This window comes from Dermochelys coriacea, chromosome 7 (genome assembly GCF_009764565.3).
Source record: "Dermochelys coriacea isolate rDerCor1 chromosome 7, rDerCor1.pri.v4, whole genome shotgun sequence".
Taxonomy (NCBI): Eukaryota; Metazoa; Chordata; order Testudines; family Dermochelyidae; genus Dermochelys; species Dermochelys coriacea.
The window spans coordinates 23,011,533-23,027,391 of record NC_050074.1 but is presented as its reverse complement, the minus strand read 5'-3'; the positions used below and the strand labels follow the sequence as shown (position 1 = coordinate 23,027,391).

General features: G+C 47.8%; 1 protein-coding gene across 7 annotated transcripts in view; it reads left to right on the top strand.

Moving 5' to 3' along the window:
• The first annotated feature begins 7,237 nt into the window (after positions 1-7,237).
• The window catches only part of TPRA1 (transmembrane protein adipocyte associated 1), a 24,622-nt gene continuing 16,000 nt past the window's right edge, over positions 7,238-15,859 (top strand). The window contains exons 1-2 of one of the 7 annotated variants that reach the window (XM_038409864.2): positions 7,238-7,454; positions 15,727-15,859. The exon at positions 15,727-15,859 is cut by the window's right edge and continues 71 nt beyond it. In XM_038409864.2, coding sequence (XP_038265792.2) covers positions 7,321-7,454; positions 15,727-15,859 — 267 coding nt within the window. In that variant the 5' untranslated portion in view covers positions 7,238-7,320. Of the gene's footprint in view, positions 7,455-7,586; positions 7,871-11,645; positions 13,858-15,721 lie in introns of those variants that run through there. The other 6 variants (XM_038409862.2, XM_043519176.1, XM_043519179.1 and 3 more) reach the window with 6 other exon arrangements.

Sequence of the window (15,859 nt, the reverse complement as noted above, 5' to 3'; positions counted from 1 at the left end):
GGGTGGGGTGTGTGGGAGGAGATGGGGTAGGGACAGGGAAGGGAAGGGGGGTTGGGGTTGTGTGGGAGGAGATGGGGTGGGGGGACAGGGAAGGGAAGGGGGGGTTGGGGTGTGTGGGAGGAGATGGGGTGGGGGGACAGGGAAGGGAAGGGGGGTTGGGGTGTGTGGGAGGAGATGGGGTGGGGGGACAGGGAAGGGAAGGGGGGTTGGGGTGTGTGGGAGGAGATGGGGTAGGGACAGGGAAGGGAAGGGGGGTTGGGGTGTGTGGGAGGAGATGGGGTGGGGGGACAGGGAAGGGAAGGGGGGTTGGGGTGTGTGGGAGGGGATGGGGTGGGGGGACAGGGAAGGGAAGGGGGGGTTGGGGTGTGTGGGAGGGGATGGGGTGGGGGGACAGGGAAGGGAAGGGAAGGGGGGTGGGGTGTGTGGGAGGAGATGGGGTGGGGGGACAGGGAAGGGAAGGGAAGGGGGGTGGACGGATGGACGGGTGTGGGAGGAGATGGGGTGGGGGGACAGGGAAGGGAAGGGGGGTTGGGGTGTGTGGGAGGAGATGGGGTGGGGGGACAGGGAAGGGAAGGGGGGTTGGGGTGTGTGGGAGGAGATGGGGTGGGGGGACAGGGAAGGGAAGGGGGGGTTGGGGTGTGTGGGAGGGGATGGGGTGGGGGGACAGGGAAGGGAAGGGGGGTGGGGTGTGTGGGAGGAGATGGGGTAGGGACAGGGAAGGGAAGGGGGGTTGGGGTGTGTGGGAGGAGATGGGGTGGGGGGACAGGGAAGGGAAGGGGGGGTTGGGGTGTGTGGGAGGAGATGGGGTGGGGGGACAGGGAAGGGAAGGGGGGGTTGGGGTGTGTGGGAGGGGATGGGGTGGGGGGACAGGGAAGGGAAGGGAAGGGGGGTTGGGGTGTGTGGGAGGAGATGGGGTGGGGGGACAGGGAAGGGAAGGGGGGTTGGGGTGTGTGGGAGGAGATGGGGTAGGGACAGGGAAGGGAAGGGGGGTTGGGGTGTGTGGGAGGAGATGGGGTGGGGGGACAGGGAAGGGAAGGGGGGTTGGGGTGTGTGGGAGGGGATGGGGTGGGGGGACAGGGAAGGGAAGGGGGGGTGGGGTGTGTGGGAGGGGATGGGGTGGGGGGACAGGGAAGGGAAGGGGGGTTGGGGTGTGTGGGAGGAGATGGGGTGGGGGACAGGGAGGACTGGGGGGCTGGCCAGGGTGGGAGGAGCTAGGGGGACTGAGAGGAGATGGGTGCTAGGTATAGGGTGACCAGATGGCAAGTGTGAAATTTTTTCCCAGGGGGTGATGGATAAACAAGAAAATCAGAGATGAAGGGAACTTAATGTTGCAGTGCGTGGGTCTCACCACAAGGTAGCACTTTATTCCGGGCACGGGACAGCTGGATGGGGTGAGCAAGTGGCATTTCCCGAGGAGACAGACCGATGCCCGCATTTTTCCAAGTGTCTACCCAACTAGTTTTTACAGCTACCTAACTTCAGACACGTTGTGCCAGATTTTCAGAGATGACTGAATAAAATTCATGGGCGCTCCGGATGCTCAGCACCTCTGAAAATCAGGCCCTTGCGTGGCTCAGGTTGGGCAGCTAAAATCAGTGGCTAGTTTTGAAATGGCCCAAATGTTTGGATCCAGGCTTGTCCGCCCCTAGGTGAGACTACGTATTGGGAAGCTCCATGGGATTGAGACGGGTAGGGAACCCTTCACACCCATCTGCTGGTCTGAATCCAGCTAAAGGCTGTTTTTTACCATCTGATAACTGCCTGGTGGCTTGAGTGAGATGGGTTTTGTGAAATCAGTCTAATTCCTAGTGCAGGGATTTTCAAACTGGGGGTCGCGAGGTTATTACATGGAGGGTCGTGAGCTGTCAGCCTCCACCCAAAATCCCACTTTGCCTCCCAGCATTTATAATGGTGTTTAAATATATATATAAAAGTGTTTTTAATTTATAAGGGGGGAGTCATACACAGAGGCTTGCTATGTGAAAGGGGTCACCAGTAAGAAAGTTTGAGAACCACTTTCCTAGTGGAATGGTGACCAACAAAATCCACTACCTCCAGGATTACACTAACTCACCTCCATTTTCTGGCAGTCCCAGCAAATGGCAAGGATTGAATGAGCCAAGGAGACTGAACCTCCCTATACAAGGCAAGGGTGAGGCACATGGGTTGGTGAGAGCAAAGCTTGCCCTGCTGCAGCTCATGCTGCCCCTGTCTTGTGGATATAGGGCTACAGTCTCCAGGGTCATCAAGTCAGCATCTTCCACTAGTGCTAAAATATTCCAATAAAATGAAAAAAAATGAGGAGTACTTGTGGCACCTTAGAGACTAACACATTTATTTGGGCATAAGCTTTCGTGGACTAAAACCCACTTCATTGGATGCATGCTGTGGAAAATACTTGCACACAAACTTCCTCGTGGCTGGACTTTACAAAAACTAGACAAGCCATTTACAACACACATTTTGCTTCTGTACAAAGGAAAAAGGACACTAAACTATCTAAACTACTACATGCTACAAGGGGCCACAACAGTGGTTCCCTTAACTCACCCAACAATATTGTTAATCTATCCAGCTATACTCTTAGCCTGGCAGAAGAGTCTGTCCTATCTTGAGGCCTCTCCTTCTGCCCCTCCACCCCCACTAACATGTTACAGTTCTGTGGTGACCTGGAATCCTACTTTTCACGTCTCCGACTCAAGGAATATTTCTAACACACTTCTGAACATCACACTAATCCACAGAAACCTTCTTACCAACACTACAAAAAGAAGGATTCTGCGTGGACTCCACCTGAAGATCGAAACAACAGACTGGACTTCTACATAGAGTGCTTTCGCCGAGGTGCACAGGCTGAAGTTGTGGAAAAGCAGCATCACATGCCCCATAACCTCAGCTGTGCAGAACACAATGCCATCCACAGTCTCAGGAACAACTCTGACACCATAATCAAAAAGGCTGACAAAGGAGGTGCTGTCGTCATCATGAATAGGTCGGAATATGAACAAAAGGCTGCTAGGCAGCTCTCTTAACACCACATTCTACAGGTCATTACCCTCTGATCCCACTGAGAGTTACCAAAAGAAACTACACCATTTGCTCAAGAAACTCCCAGAAAAAGCACAGGAACAAATCTGCACAGACACACCCCTAGAATCACAACCAGGGGTATTCTATCTGCTACTCAAGATCCATAAACCTGGAAATCCTGGATGACCCATCATCTCAGGCATTGGCACCCTGACAGCAGGTTTGTCTGGCTATGTAGACTCTCTCCTCAGGCCCTTCGCTACCAGCACTCCTAGCTATCTTCGAGACACCACTGACTTCCATTAAATTACAATCCATTGGTGATCTTCCAGAAAACACCATCCTGGTCACTATGGATGTAGAAGCCCTCTACACCAACATTCCACACAAAGATGGACTACAAGCCATCAGGAACAGTATCCCCGATAATGTCACGGCAAACCTGGTGGCTGAACTTTGTGACTTTGTTCTCACCCAAAACTATTTCACATTTGGGGACAATGTATACCTTCAAGTCTGCGGCACTGCTATGGGCTCCCACATGGCCTCACAGTATGCCAACATTTTTATGGCTGACTTACAACAACGCTTCCTCAGCTCTCGTCTCCTAACACCCCTACTCTACTTGTGCTACGTTGATGACATCTTCACCTTCTGGATCCATGGAAAAGAAGCCCTTGAGGAATTCCACTATGATTTCAACAATTTTCATCCCACCATCAACCTCAGCCTGGACCAGTCCACACAAGAGATCCACTTCCTGGACACTACGGTGCTACTAAGCGATGGTCACATAAACACCATCCTATATCAGAAACCTATTGACCGCTATACTTCCCTACATGCCTCCAGCTTTCATCCAGATCACATCACACGATCCATTATCTATAGCCAAGCTCTAAGATAGAACTGCATTTGCTCCAATCCCTCAGACAGAGAAAAACACCTACAAGATCTCTATCAAGTGTTCTTAATACTACAATACCCACTTGCTGAAGTGAAGAAACAGATTGACAGAATCAGAAGAGTACCCAGAAGTCATCTACTCCAGGACAGGCCCAACAAAGAAAGTAACAGAACGCCACTAGCCGTCACCTTCAGCCCCCAACTAAAACCTCTCCAGCGCATCATCAAGGAACTACAACCTATCCTTAAGGATGATCCCTCACTCTCCCAGGCCAGTCCTCTATTACAGACAGCCCCCCAACCTGAAGCAAATACTCACCAGCAACCACACACCACACAACAAAAACACTAACCCAGGAACCTATCCTTGCAACAAAGCCCGTTGCCAACTCTGTCCATATATCTATTCAAGGGACACCATCATAGGGCCTAATCACATCAGCCACATCATAAGAGGCTTGTTCACTTGCACATCTACTGATGTGATATATACCATCATGTGCCCCTCTGCAATGTACATTGCCAAACCAGACAATCTCTACGCAAAAGAATAAATGGATACAAATCAGACGTCAAGAAGGATAACATTCAAAAACCAGTCGGAAAATACTTTAACCTCCCTGGTCACTCAATTTCAGACGTAAAAGTCGCAATTCTCCAACAAAAAAACTTCAAAATCAGACTCCAATGAGAAACTGCAGAATTGGAATTAATTTGCAAACTGGACACCATAAAATTAGCCTTGAATAAAGACTGGGAGTGGATGAGTCATTACACAAAGCAAAAACTATTTCCCCATGCTTAATTTTTCCCCTACTTTTACTCACACCTTCTTGTCAGCTGTTTAAAATGGGCCATCCTGATTATCACTACAAAAGTTTTTTTTTCTCCTGCTGATAATAGCCCTCCTTAATTGATTAGTCTTTTCACAGTTGGTATAGCAACACCCATTTTTTCATGTTCTCTGTGTATATATATCGTCCTACTGTATTTTCCACTGCATTCAGCCGATGAAGTGGATTTTAGCCCACGAAAGCTTATGCCCAAATAAATGTGTAAGTCTCTAAGGTGCCACAAGTACTCCTTGGTTTTTTTTGCTGATACAGACTAACATGGCTACCACTGTGAAACCATCTGAAAGCTTATGCTCTAATAAATTTGTTAGTCTCTAAGGTGCCACAAGTACTCCTTTTCTTTTTGCGAATACAGACTAACACGGCTGCTACTCTGAACTCTGAAACCTGTCACCAATAAAATGAGATTTCCTTGAAGCAAAGTAGAGTGAATTGGAACAGTTAGAGATGCCATAGTGACAGCTCTGCCAGGGGTCCACCAGAAGTTAACAACGTTATACAAAGTCTGCTAACTTTCTCAACCTCTCAGGCAAGTAGCTGTTGTCTCACCTGGTATTGTAAAATGCTTTGAGATCTACGGATGAAAACACTATTGTTATTATTAATAATAATAATGCCTATGTTCCCATTAGAAAACCCAGGAAGCAAAATGAAAATGGAAAGATAACATTGGAAAGATGAAGAGGTAGCACAATGTCACACCTGTAAGTGTGCACCTATGTAAGCCACAGACCTAAGCACAGAGGTGTGGAGAGCTCAATACTTATTGATTCCAGACAGAAAAGTATTTATTAAGACTTAGGCCAGAGGACCGTGTGTGTGCGCGCGTGCGTGTGTGTGTGTGTATGTAAACAATGTGGCCGTATGGGTCAGCATGATAGGCAGTGATCTCAATGCACCAGGAGTCTAACCATTGTCAAATTGTTTGTAGGCTTCTTGGCAGGGGAGAGTTTTAAGGAGCAATTTGAAGGGAAGATAATTAGTTAGTTTTGCAGAGGTGTATGGGGAGCTCCTCCCAAGTGTGAAGGCAGAATGGGAAAAGCATGACAGTGCTTGTGTGAAAATTTAACAATTGGGCAATGGAGGTTGGTTGACATCTTGATAATGAATGACAAGGTTTAGGTGGGAGGGGATGGCGATGGGGATTGTCAAAGGTCTGGAAAGTGAAGACAAGTATTTTATGTATGCTGTGGCTTTTAAAAAAAAAAGTAGCCAGTGAGTGGAGGGATTCAAAGAAAGGTGTGAAATTGTCAAATCAGCAGGGAACTTCTAAAAGTGTGGGATGCTGGTTTAACTGTATCCCGAGCCTCTGCCAACCCCAGGCTTAATATAGCTCTCAGTTAAATCAATGAGAATTGAATTATACTTCCAGAAAGCAAGATACAAAGATCTGAAGTAGACACTATTCTGCAACTCTTTGGACTATATGAGCCTATTTAATAAATCTTATTATATTACTTGTATTGTGGCAGTGCCCCGAGACTCCAGTCAATATGATGGTCCCATTGACAGGGATCCTGCCCGGAAAAGTTTACAGTCCAAGAAGAAACATGACAATGAAGGGTGGGGTAGGGGAAGAGGAATTACAATCAAAAATAGATATAGTGTGTACACATGTTCTCTTTATATATGCAAATATTAGCTCAACTGCCTCCCAAGTTAGTCACAGTAAGTTGGTTAACGTCTTGTCGTGACCCCAGCGGAAGTGGGTGTTGATAGATGAAAGGGTAGTTGCCTCAGGGACGGCTTTTGCCTAATGACTGAGACTGCACCACAAATTATTCAACACTTTACGTTCCTCTGGCAGCTTCCGTCTGGAGATCTCAAAGCATTTTACACATAACGTCCTATGCAATCAAATTGTTTTACCCTGAAACTGCTTGTGGCTCTCTCACATTAAGCTGTTTGGTTTAGTGTTGGGATCCATTGTATTATCCTAACCTTTCCATCTGATTTCCAGTATTTGGCTTCTTTTCTTTTGCAATCCTAACCCAGTTCTCTTCATTAGACCCTCGTGCAATAGATCTCTCAGTTTGTACCTGTCCTGCCCTGCTTTGTACCTTCCATTCTCTACCCAGCTCCTCTGCTTTCTCTTTACCCTCCATATTCATTGTGGCCCCGATTCTGCCACCCTTGCTCACCCTATCGCCTTATTCCGAGTTCCCCACCCATTCTGCCAATACCTTTCGGTGCTTGGCAGGAGAGGAGTGAATCGTGTCCCTGCACCTTTTAGACCCTGACAGTCCTGCAGGGCAAGTCCCGCCTCCCAGGGAACTCCATTGGTTCCTGTGGCCGCTTGGTTTCTCTTTTTGGCAAGTCTCTTGACTTAGGCGCCTCGTGATTGGGCGAAGAGTTCCGGCCAAGAGATCCTCTGTAAATACCAATTCTAGCTCCAGACGAATAGGCCATGCCTTCCCCCTCGCGGGAAGTCGAGTCCTCTTACGTCTAGCCGCAGGAGACCCCACCCGGGGGGCACGGGGGCGCCCGCGGCAGGGGGAGGGCGGGCGGGCGGGCTGGCTGGCTGACTGACATGGGCGGGGTTGCGGCTCCCCTGTGGGGGTGGCTCTTTCGCGACGCTCCCCGGGCCCGCAGCCGGGGGGAGCGGAGGGGCCGGAGCCGCGGCTGGGGGCCCGCGGGTGAGCAGCGCCGGCTTCGGCCGAGCAGGTAACGGGGGGGGGGCGGGAGAAGGGGCCCCCCGCCGCCGCCGCCGCCGCCGCCGCCGCCGCCGCGGGAGGAGGGTTTCCCGGGGGGGCAGCTCCGCGCCAGGGGGAGCCCGGCGCCGGGCCTGAGGCCTGGCGGGGCTGTAGGCTGGCCCCGACCCAGGCGGGCTGGCAGCCGGGGGGGCCCTGTTTGGACACGGCTTGGGTCCGGGCGCGGGCTCGCAGGGGAATACGGGAAGGGGCGAGTGGCCGCGGGGCTGGTCGGCTCGGTGCCGGGTGCCGTGTCGCCGGGGCCCTCGGGACACCCGGGGCTTCAAGACCTTTTCATCAGCGGAGGAGAGCGTGGGGCCGCTCACTACAGTCCGCTCGCTGTTAAGGGTCGCTAGACAGGTCTGTGGGCAATCTCCGCGTCCACTGGAGGTAGGGCCAAGCAGCAGCGGGCTTGATCGGCAGGAAGGGGGGCTTAGGTTAGATACTAGGGGGGAAAACTTCCTAGCTATAAGGGGTAGTTAAGCTCTGGAATAGGCTTGGGCGGGCGGTTGTGGAATCCTGCTCCTTGCAGGTGTGTTAAGAACAGGTTGGGGGAAAACACCTGTCGGGTTTACTTTGCTCTGCCTCAGTGCGGGGGCCTGGACTTGATGACTTCTCCAGGGCCATTTCAGCCCCTGCATTTCTGTGATTCATCTCCCCACTCCTCAAGCCTTCCTTTGGGCAGGTACCTGCTAATCTGACAGCGATGAGCTTCTTAGGGGTGGGCTACCGGCGGCGGCAGCAGCAGCATGCGTTTTTAAAATCACTTTTAGACACTAAAATAATTGTTGCAAACCCCCGTGTGGACACACTTGTATCAGTTAAAAAGACGTTAGGTAGGTTTAGTTTGTGCCTATGCATTTACTAATACAAGCTAAATTGCTATAATCCAGGTTTAAACTGACACAAGGGTTTTCACAGGTTTAACTAAATCGCTTTAAAACAAACCTTTAGTTATAGTGAGGTAATTTGGGGTGTGTTTGGATAGTTTTAACATGCTAGCGTGAAGCCTAAGACTTCTCCTGATCTGCTAACACATGTTCAAATTATAACTTGCTCTGTCTCTACTAGGATTTTAGTGTAACGTATTCCAGTTTAACAATATACCTTTTTTCCTGGTGTAGACAGGTTCTTTGTGTGCAGACCAGGCTTTAATGGGAAATACCTGTTCAATCTATTTATTCTGGGGATGTGTGTATGTTGGGGAGGTTGTTGCTGGTCTCAGGAGCTCTAAAGAAGATGAGAAATACTCTTTCTTTTTGCTAGTTGTGTGTTTTGAATGAACACTGGGTTTCATAAACCAGTAACTTCTAGCAGCACAATGTCTGTTCCTGCCTGGGTGCTGCTGACTGGGAGCTTTCAGTGTTGTTTTTGAGAAACATTGAAATTGACTGCAAACCTCTTCCATGAGAAGTGAATGTTTCAAAATGGAAATCAAGCAAATTTCCTGGGCAGATGGAAGGCAGTGGCAGCTTGGCCCAGCTGTTGTTAGGAAGCACCAACAACTAACTGCATCGTGTGTGAATTATAGCTGTCACTGGGAGCCTTTATGTGAGCCTGCATATTGAGGATCTGCCTAAGAATGTACAAATGCTATTCTTTTAAAAGCCTTTACTAAGAGGGAGTGCAGCTTTACTGTATTAAGTGGGAGACGTTTGGGAGAATTCCTTATGATTATTGAATGCCTTTTTGAAGTACCCCCCTGTATTCCCAAACAAAGCTATTGTTATAACTGGAAACAGGATTCGACAATGATCTCTAACTGGCTTTCAGACCTGGCCTCTTAACTTGGGAGCAAGTTTAACTTAAAATTTAAATTTTAGGCCAGACTTTTCAAACTTGGGTGCCTCAAGTTCAATGTCTCTTTAGACACCTCATAGGTGGCCGGATTTTCAAACTCTTTTGGGAGTGGTGGGTACTCAGTGCCTCAGAAAGTTAGGCTACTTGTTTAGGTGCTAAGTATGGAATTAGGTGTTTAACATGAGATATACACATTTTAAAATGTTGGACTGAGTTTCTTACTTAATGGTAAGGTGTTGATCCTACAGTGGGGCTCCATGCGGGCTCAGGATCTTGTTCACTCAGAGCTCATTGCATGATCAGGATCAAACTTAAGATTTCTCAAACAATTCTGTAGGATTTTGATACTGTTTTAGGTGATTTTGAAGGCATTTGATTTGTTGGACTTTAAATCTGCCAAGGATACACAAGCAGTCTTTCTTATTGAAGCTTTTTATTGTGGTACTTAATATGATCACTCCATGATACTGGTTGCAGTGTAGTTGAGCTTCGGGTACTCATTGTGAACAGAAACTAAATTTGAAATATTCTGCAATATATGATCAACTAAAAATTACTCATCGCTAACATGGAGCAAAAAATATCTGTGCGGTACTAAGGATGGGATACCTAGGAAAGAGAAATTGTTGAAGTAGATGGCAGTGGTAACACGTGTGAGAGTATGTTGCATCTATTGTTAACCCTCACACACATCAGAAAACACTAGCTGTTAAAAACTAGATTGTGTTCTAAACCAGTGGTTTTCAACCTTTTTTCATTTGCAGACCCCTAAAAAATTTCAAATGGAGGTGAGGACCCCTTTCAAAATCTTAGATGTAGTTTGCAGACCCCCAGGGGTCTGCAGATCACAGCTTGAAAACCACTGTTCTAAACCAAGTCTGCTCTGGCATGGTCAAGTGAGCTCAAATGGCAGAACGCTAAGACCTTTCATCTCCAGTGCGTGTAATATTTTGCACTTCTGTAGGCGTCTCTCATCAGAAGATCCTGAAGTACCTTACAGAATTTAATGAGTTTAACCTTACAGCCATATTGGAGAGGCAGACGAGGAATACCCCATTTTACAGATGGGGAAGCTGAAACCCAGAGAGGCTAAGTGCTTTGCCTGAGTTGTCACAGTGTTTGGGTGACAGAACTGAAACTATAACTGAGGTGAGATTCTCTTATGTGGTACTGTTCAGAACTTTTTTCAGAGTAGCAGCCGTGTTAGTCTCTATTCGCAAAAAGAAAAGGAGTACTTGTGGCACCTTAGAGACTAACAAATTTATTAGAGCATAAGCTTTCGTGAGCTACAGCTCACTTCATCGGATACAAGTTCAGAATTTGTAGCTGAAGGGTGGGGGTGACTAAGACATCTTTAAGTCATGCTCCAGGCTACCAGCATAACACAGACATCTCTTTTAGACATAGGGGCCTGAGTTACCTACCCTTCTATGGCTACAGTGCTGTTTGGGACCAAGGGTGGTTGGGGAGGTGGCTCTTTGGAGGCATCCTTACTGCCTTCACTGGGACAATTTTCTTGTGGCTGGAACCAGGGCTTCTAGGGTACCATTCTGGTACCTCTGGTGTGTGATGTAAAGGGGCTGGAGTGGGGGTGAGGATCACCAGAGTCCTTCATTTGCTTTAAGCAGGTGGTCATCCCACCTTCCCTCCTCTCCTACATGGGCTATGTTGACTTTGTTTACTGTGGGTTTCTTTGCTACTCCTCTCACCCCTCCATGAGAAGGCAGCACTATCTTCCTGTCTGCTGTGCTAATCTAAGGGATATGAATGAAGGACTCTGCTCATAACCTACGCTTCATTATATTGTGGGTTTGGGTCACTATTGAGACTTCTGTTATTTATTTTTTTAGCATTGTGGTTTTCTTTACTTTCTTTTTAAAACTTGCTTCAAATTCTGATGTGAAATTGAAAGTAGGAGGGGAGAGGGGAATTAAGTAAATGTATTTCTGCCACTGGGTGGAAAAACCCATCGCGTGAGCTTGTCCCGAGGACAAAATGAGGGGTGCAGTAAATTTGAAGCAAACATTGATACAGTGACTCTTGAAAAGCTGTGTTTCAATCTTCCTCTCCCTACCCCCAGTTCACCCCCCCAACCCTTATTTTCACCTTAAAAGACATTGCAATAACAGTTGCATTTAAATGTGATGGATGTTAGCACAGTTGTCTGTGATCAGGGCTGCTTGTATGTGGAAAAGGCTGCTGATCGTGCCATATAATGGATAAACAAGGATTTCTAACATGGTTCTCAGAAAGGAAGAAAAATATCCTTTCCTCACCAGTCTGGGAAACGAAGCTATAACTACCTGATCACTCTGGTTACAGTGTGTATGATGTTCTCTGTGTATATAAATCTCCCCACTGTATTTTCCACTGAATGCGTCTGATGTAGTGAGCTGTAGCTCACGAAAGTTTATGCTCAAATACATTTGTTAGTTTCTAAGGTGCCACAAGTCCTCCTTTTCTTTCTGCTAGCTGTGTAATTCAGCTGTGGAGGAGACGGGCCTTGAGAGATCAGACTGCTGTCCAGTAATTTCAGCCTCAAACTTCATCTATCTTTGAAATTGTTAGAATGTCCTAATTAAAAATAAAATAAGATTTTTTTTTAAAAAATCCACCTTTTTTTAGTGAGGGGGGCAAAAATACCCACCATTTTTATGTCACACCAACAATAACATGAGTGCTCCGTGCTACTCCATGACTAGAGCTTCTAGGCCTAGAGAAATAATAATGGTAAGATCTAAATAGCCAGGCACATGTTCCTGTTTCTATTGTCCCTTGTGAGTCCAGGACTTGGGCAGAGAAATTGATGTAGTTTAGGTCAGAATGGCTTCAGCTCTGTCCAAAATATGGGGAAGGAAGAGTGTGAATTGATTTGCTGTCTGACAAAGAGACACTTCCTGTGGGAGAAAAAAGAGGGACCTGACCTGGGCTATAGTACTAATTTTTTTTTTTTACCTGGCTTTAATATGATTTTGCCTCATCTACACAGCCTGGGCCAACCTAGGTTAGCCTCAACAGAGTTTAACAGCTGTGCAGCATGGTGGTGTTTGCAGTGTAGAAGGGCCTAATGAAACATCTCTCACAATACGTACAGCTGATTGTATTTCAGACTAGACTGGACAAAACCCTGGGGAATATGCTGTTAAGGTGCAATCCTGTGGTGGATGAAGGAGCTAAGACTATGTAGCCTGGAGACTGTTCTTTCTCCCATTGAAGTCAGTGGCAAAAATGCCCAGTGCTTCAATGAGAGCAGAGCAAGGAGACTTGATCAATTCACTATACTGATGTTCCTTACTATAACCCCTAACCACTATAAACAGTGCAACATAGCCTGGCTTGTTCCTCAGTGCTAGATGTCTTATTACTTTGCTTTTATATCAAGTATCTTTGGAAGAAAAATAGGACATATAGCATTTTCCCAGAATTAGTAGCCTGGTTGAGAGGCAGGCTTAGTATTGACTTGCTCTTCAAGGCTTTGTGATTGTAGATCTTAGATCTGGCCAGCCCAGTTCTGCTTATCACCACTGTTGTATTTGCATGATACAGGTGACTTTTAAGGAGAGGATCTGGCGTCTCTGGAATGCCCTCTAGAAGAAAGATGTTTGTTCTTTCCTATTTAACTCCCAGATAGACTGATTTCTACCCAGGCTCTTCCAGCTTGGGGAAGGCAGGTCAGATGCTGTGTCCCAGAGTGGATGTCACTGGGGTGTCATGGTTCACAGTTGTTTTCATGACTCTCCCCTCCCTGCACTCATGGTGCTGTTTTTCCTCCCTTCGGAATCCTATTTAAAAAAAAGTTAGGCAGAATCTCTGCTATATGGGTAAGCATGATGGTATCCACCCTTTCCTTCCCAATTCCTGCCCTTCCTAGAGTGAAGAGGTCCGTCGCATGTGTCAGGCTAGAAGGATAGAGCAAAGTAATTAGAGAAAATGCCTGTTTTAGTGACTACGCTGATTAGGAATTGTGGGAAGTGGAGAAGATGAAATGCACCTCTTGGGGGAGGACAGGATGTCTCCATAATCTGAAGGTCACTCATTGGAACCTCTGCCAAACTAGGATTTCTGGCACAGCAATTGCCACCTCAGCACAAAGTTAATCTTCCCAAGAGTGTGTTTGTTTAATGTTATGTGCCTAAGGCAGTGAAACATACCGTGATCATTAAAGAAATCCACAGCCCAACAAGTACCTGTTAGAATGGAGGGATGAAAAGTGGGTCTGTTAGCAGAGAGCTCCCCCACTCACCCTTCCTTGTAAGCCCTGGAAAGGATCCCAGTTTTCCAGAAGAAAGAACTGCTCTGTGTATGAGAGTTTCAGGAAGCTCCTGGAAGGGTAAACCCTGAATGCTAAAGGGTCAGCAGATGACACCGAGCTGTATCTCTCCTCCTCCCATCAGTGAGAGTGTCCATCCGCTGACTCCTGCTGCCAGCATGTGGAAAAAAATCCTACCTTCCTAAATTCACTCATCCTGTCTGCTCACTTTCACAGTGCTGGCTGTGGCTTGAAACCACATGAAGGGGAATTTTGTTGAGATTAATCCTGGATTAGCTACAGCAAGCTGACTGCTAAAGCTTTATCTGTAAGTCTACACTGTGGAAAAAACCAACAAACCCTCCTTCCCACCCCCTGCAACCCCAATAACCCTGCAATGGAAAGTCTCTAAGCCTGGGTCAACTGATTCGTGCTCATGCTCCAGGGTTAAAAATAACAGTGTAGACATTCCTGGTTTGGGCTGGAGCCCAGACTCTGAGACCCTCCTCCCTTGAGAAGTCTCAGAGCCCATGCTGCAGCCTGAGTCAGAATATCTACACTGCTATTTTTAGCCCAATAGTGTGAGACCCACTAACCTGAGTCAGTTGAACCAGTGTCTGAGACTGGCTACTGTGAGTGGTGGGTTTTTTTTTTTCCAGTGGACATACCCTGTCAGTGACATGTCTACTGTCATCACAACGTCACATGTCCCTGGGTAATGGGTGTAGACAGGTTTTCTTAATCTCACTGTGCTCTGTGATGGCTCTGCTGGGGAGAGCTGGGTTCTGGAGAGAACAGGACTTTGCAGTTGTATTGCATCTTGTGTCTGTGAAATGTAAAGCACATTGCAAGGGTCGGGTTCCTATTTACAGCACGGGAAACTGCTGTGTAGAGAGGGGATTGGACCAAGGTCGTGCATCACGTCAGCTGCAGGACTAGCGATGCAATCATAGAATCTCAGGGTTGGAAGGGACCTCAGGAGGTCGTCTAGTCCAGTGGTCTCCAAACTTTTTGGCTCGCGCACTCCCAGGGTGAAGACCGGAAGACCAGCCGCAGGCATGCCGCCGACGGAAGAAGACCGGAAGACCAGCCACAGGGGAACACTGGCCGTGGATGTGCAGAGCTGCCGCCGAAGAAGAAAAAAAAAAAAAAGGGCGGAGTGCTGTCCGGCAGTGCTCCTGCTGCCGTGCACCCCCTGGGATCATCTCGTGCACCCCCTGGGATTTGTGCACCCCAGTTTGGAAACCACTGATCTAGTTCAGTCGCCTGCTAAAAGCAGGACCAATTCCCAACTAAATCGTCTGAGCCTAGGTCTCCTGTCAATCTAGGTCTCCCGTCTCCCAGTCTGCTTTAACCCCATGACACATTATGTCCCATGAAGCATAGCATGACACTGCCTCCCAGGCTGCATTTCTCTGGTGATGGACTGATCTGTATATAATTTGCATGTCTGTTTGTAAGTACTATATGTGTGAGCCCAGTTGGGACTGTGGTATGGTTGGGTCCTTAGAAGAAATCATGGGGCCAGTTTCTGCAACCCCACTGAAGTCAGTGGCCACGACTTGGGATTTCATGGATGTGAGTGCAGAATTTGGCTCAATAACATATGAATGACAACTAATAACCCAGCAGGAGCAGCCCCTGGTACCTGAGAGATGTGGAGATAGGTCAGGCATATAGGCAAGCAGAGTTTGTATATGCATTCAGGGAAGGCAGGTCATATGGTAACTGCCCCTCCCCTGCTGAAACCAATCTCATCTTCCTTCAAAATGCTAGGGAGAGGTTGTGTGGTATAGTGGACAGAACAGGTAACTGTGACCCTGGGCCCAGGATTCTACACTTGGCTGTCCCCCAATGTGACATTGGAGGGGAAGCCACTGAATAACTCTGTGCTTCAGGTTCTACATTTATAAATTAGGGACAGTGATAGTAACCTATATCCCAGAAGTGGTGGGGATTTAGTTGTTGATGACTGCTTGGAGTTCCTTGGATGAAAAGGGCTGATGTTGGTAATTTGCGATAGTGAGTAGGATGCAGTTACGTAGGGTCTAATGTCAGGGACGCTCTTTGCTGATCTTCCTGCTCAGTTGATTTAAGGTTGCTTTTTGCTTTCTTCTTGGTTGTTCTGTGTTGTATCATGCTTGGTCTTAGCACCCATTGGGGGTGTCTCTAACTCTCTGTACCATGTCCAGAGCAGAGGCAGGATGTCCCAGTCCGTGACGTCTGTGGTGAGGTTCTCCACGTACAACAATATCACCCACTCTGCTGCCACTGCCCTGGTTATGGACTCAGATAATGTAACGGCTCTGCCACAAACAACAACACGGGCA